The 3,606-nt window shown below is 34.1% G+C and overlaps 1 protein-coding gene across 1 annotated transcript; it reads left to right on the forward strand.

Moving 5' to 3' along the window:
- The first annotated feature begins 2,131 nt into the window (after positions 1–2,131).
- Positions 2,132–2,779, forward strand: LOC145102616 (uncharacterized). The gene has a single exon (XM_079040064.1). It carries the CDS (start codon positions 2,207–2,209, stop codon positions 2,729–2,731), a length of 525 nt encoding a protein of 174 aa, XP_078896190.1. The 5' UTR covers positions 2,132–2,206; the 3' UTR covers positions 2,732–2,779.
- Positions 2,780–3,606: the final 827 nt, after the last annotated feature.

The following is a 3,606-nucleotide window of genomic DNA, read 5'->3' on the forward strand; positions in this document are numbered from 1 at the left end:
ATTTAACTCATTAAGCACTTAATCATGAAGACTCCTAGTTCCACACTTCCAGAAACGTTTCGAACATTACATAACAACATAAAAAACTTTACTTTCCAGAAATGCATCTCAAATGCATGTCATAGACTCTATTAGGTCAAAATGAGGGTTTTTTTTTTGACCAAAACTTCCATGCATGATACCAAAACTCAATATAATTCCAGATCCAAGGCCCTAAATGGCCTGGAGATTCATAAAGTTTCAAACTTCATGAGATCTCGCTACTCAAAAATCAAGGAAATGAAGATTTAGGGACAAAACTTTAGATCTAACCCCCTATCATGACAAATATCAAGTCTTGGATACTTACAAGGGTCTAGAAGGTTGCTACAACAAATTATGATAACTTGCTTGTAGATTCTAAGCTCACTTCTTCTTCTTCATTTCTTTAATAGCTTCAAAAATCTCCAAAACAAGGTTTAAACAAAGGTAGAGGGGGATTAGCGTTTACAAGGGGCTAATGGAGGCTGAGGGCGAGCAAACCTTAGCCTCCTTATTCTTTTAAATAGGGAACAAAAACCAAAATAAGGTTTATCATTCGCCAGCTGCCACCTCGTAGCCACTACTGCCACGTCGTGGCGTCCTTAAATGAATTCATGATTTTAATTGAAATGCCACGTCGTGGCGCCTTTCCACGTCGTGACAAACCTAAAAATGGTTAAAATATTGGAATTTAATTACCTCGGAATACGAATGTTACGATAATATAAAACACAAAATGAAATTTTGACAAAATCGTATTTTGAACTTGTATTTGTGTCATAGGAAAGACGATGTCGTGTTGTGTTGTGTTTATGTTTAGAAGTTGACACACTAATAACTCAATAATAGCACAAAACGTTGTGTTTTTTTTTGTGTTCAAAAGTTGTTTATATATGGTAGAATTCGATGTTGTTTTATGTTATTTTTTGTCATGTTACTCGTGGTTCTGGTGTTTAAATTATCGTTTTTACAAAAACTTACGTAGGACATTATACAAATGGTTATTGTTTGTTATTTTTTTCGTATAATCTTGTTTTTATTGAGTCACGTTCTGTTAATGGTTCTCGTGTTTAAATTATTTTTTTTCGTATAATCCTGTTTTTATTGTGTTGTGTCGTGTCTAGCCTAAATAAAATAATTTGTGGCGTAATAGACAAAAATACGATTATTCATATATGTTACTATTATTCATATATGTTAAATTCGGTAATATGAAGATATTTAAGTTTTCATTTGTTTCAAAGATACATCCATCTCATGTGTTGAAAAAAAAAACTATTTAAAGGCTAATAGTTTTTGAAAAAAAAATGGTAACAAATTTCCTCTATGCACACCTAACATTATGTCTAATGAAACTCAAATTTATGTGGAATTAGAAACATACCGTAACTACATACGTCTCTACCACATGTTACTTACCTATTACATGTTTTCGGGACATCAAATGTAATAACCCCTTTGTAGTTTGTACACTTCGAGATCTAGGTTCCGTCATTCATTCAGAATCCTAAAAGTATACTTTGTAATGCTTATTTTATTACACGAAGATGTTTATCATGTAAAGCATAACAAAGCCAAAAGAAAATTGTTACATCAAACAAAACACATGAACCATCCTCATGAAAAATATTTATAAAGTTAAAGTTTCTCATTTTTCATATTTCCAACACATAACATGTAAAGTTTCGTTCATATTTTTAAACCACATAATAATATTAATAAGAGGATAAGCTTTTTCAAAGGAAACGAGAATAGTATAGAAGAAATACAAACACATATACATTATTCTGTTATAAAATTTATAATACTTATCTAATTTAAATAATAATTCCTTTCTTCTAAACAAAGTATTATTAAAAAAAACAAAAAGCCACTTATTGCCAAATAACGCGATCCGTTTCTTTCAAACCCTATCCCAGTACAACGGAAATGTACCCTCCCTTACTCAATTGGACAAGATCCATCCCACGTCAACTAACTAAAATGGAAACAATAAACCCGTTCGAGGGCATATTCGTCATTTTCAAAATCTGTGTCATTTTGCATGGCAACCAAGGGTACTTTTGTAATTTCCAGTTGACGAAATGGGTTATATAAAGAGGACCTCTCTCTACCACCTTCAATTTCACACAGATACACACACATACACACACCCACACCCACACACATTCTCTCTCTCTCTAAAATGGAAGATGATCAAAGGGAACTACAACTCCTCCCAACGCCGCCGCACACAAGAGGACCGTACTCACGTCCGGCGTCATGGAAGTCGGATTCGATGAGATACCGATCTGAGAGCATCCAGTTTAATTCTTTAGAGAGTGCTGGTCCGTCGCTCGACCTGCAACTATCGATTAGTCTCCGGCCAATCCAGTCGCCGGCGGATCACTGTATGCTGGGGGATTCGTTCGAATTCGATCGGAGAGACTCTAAAAGTGATAACGGAAGAGTTGAAGCGCTGAAATGGCAAGCGGCGGATCAAATTCGGATAGCGTCAATGGAGAAAGCGTATGCGGAGCGTGTTAGAGAGATGACGAAGCGGGAGATGGAATTAGCGCAATCGGAATTCTCACGAGCACGACACATGTGGGAACGAGCTCGAGAAGAGGTCGAGAGAGTGGAGAAGATGAAAGAAAGGGCAACTCGCCGGATTGATTCAACCTGTATGGAGATCACTTGTCAAGCTTGCAGGCAAAAATTTCGACATTGATTTATTAATGAATTATATTTCGATTAATCAAATCTCATTTCGTTTTAATTATTCGTTAACATATCTTCTGATTTCAAAATCATCTCAATCGATCGATTTGAACATAATGCTTAACTTCTCCGATACTCCGATTGATCCAATAGCACGTTGCTCTGAACGTGAGTTTGGAATCGGAATCGGATGAAATGGGGGCAAATGGGATGATAAAGGGAGGAACAATTAAGGTAACAATAGAACTTCACGAATCACAAGCAAGATCATTTCTATTTTTAATTTTCTTTTCTTTCTCAATTCAAGATTCCTCTTTCTCTTTCTTAAATCATAATCCTCACAATCTCACATGATTTGTTTGTTTGATAAATACGGAATCTTTCTTCTACTTTTGTTTCATTTTGATTCTTATCTTATTTTACTAAACGAAAACCAAACGCATTAATTAAAATGTACGAATTATACAATAATGTATGAAGGCAACAACATTAATTCCTTTTGTGTTTCGTTTCTTATTATTGGAATTAAAACGATGTCTCATCCCACAAATGGATGTGATAGTTTGATCCATTATTGGAGAGAATTAATCTGGTTTAAATGGTAAAGCTTTGTTCGAAAGATATAAAGAAAGTTGAAATATATCATTGAAAGAAAGTGTTAAAAATTTCGCCTTTTTGGCGTTGAAATCAAGGTAACTTAAAGTTGTTTAAGATTCAGATATGATGTTTTATGGTATTACACTTAATGAACTAACACGAGTTTGTCGATGTACATGGCAAAATAACGATATATGGGGTGTGGTTTCTTATAAGTCAATAAATAAATATATTAACTAATTAGTTATAGTATTTTTGTATACATGTTTGACTTAAATATTATAATAA

Source organism: Lactuca serriola, chromosome 4, assembly GCF_051521515.1.
Source record: "Lactuca serriola cultivar US96UC23 chromosome 4, Lser_US96UC23_V15, whole genome shotgun sequence".
Lineage (NCBI taxonomy): Eukaryota > Viridiplantae > Streptophyta > Magnoliopsida > Asterales > Asteraceae > Lactuca > Lactuca serriola.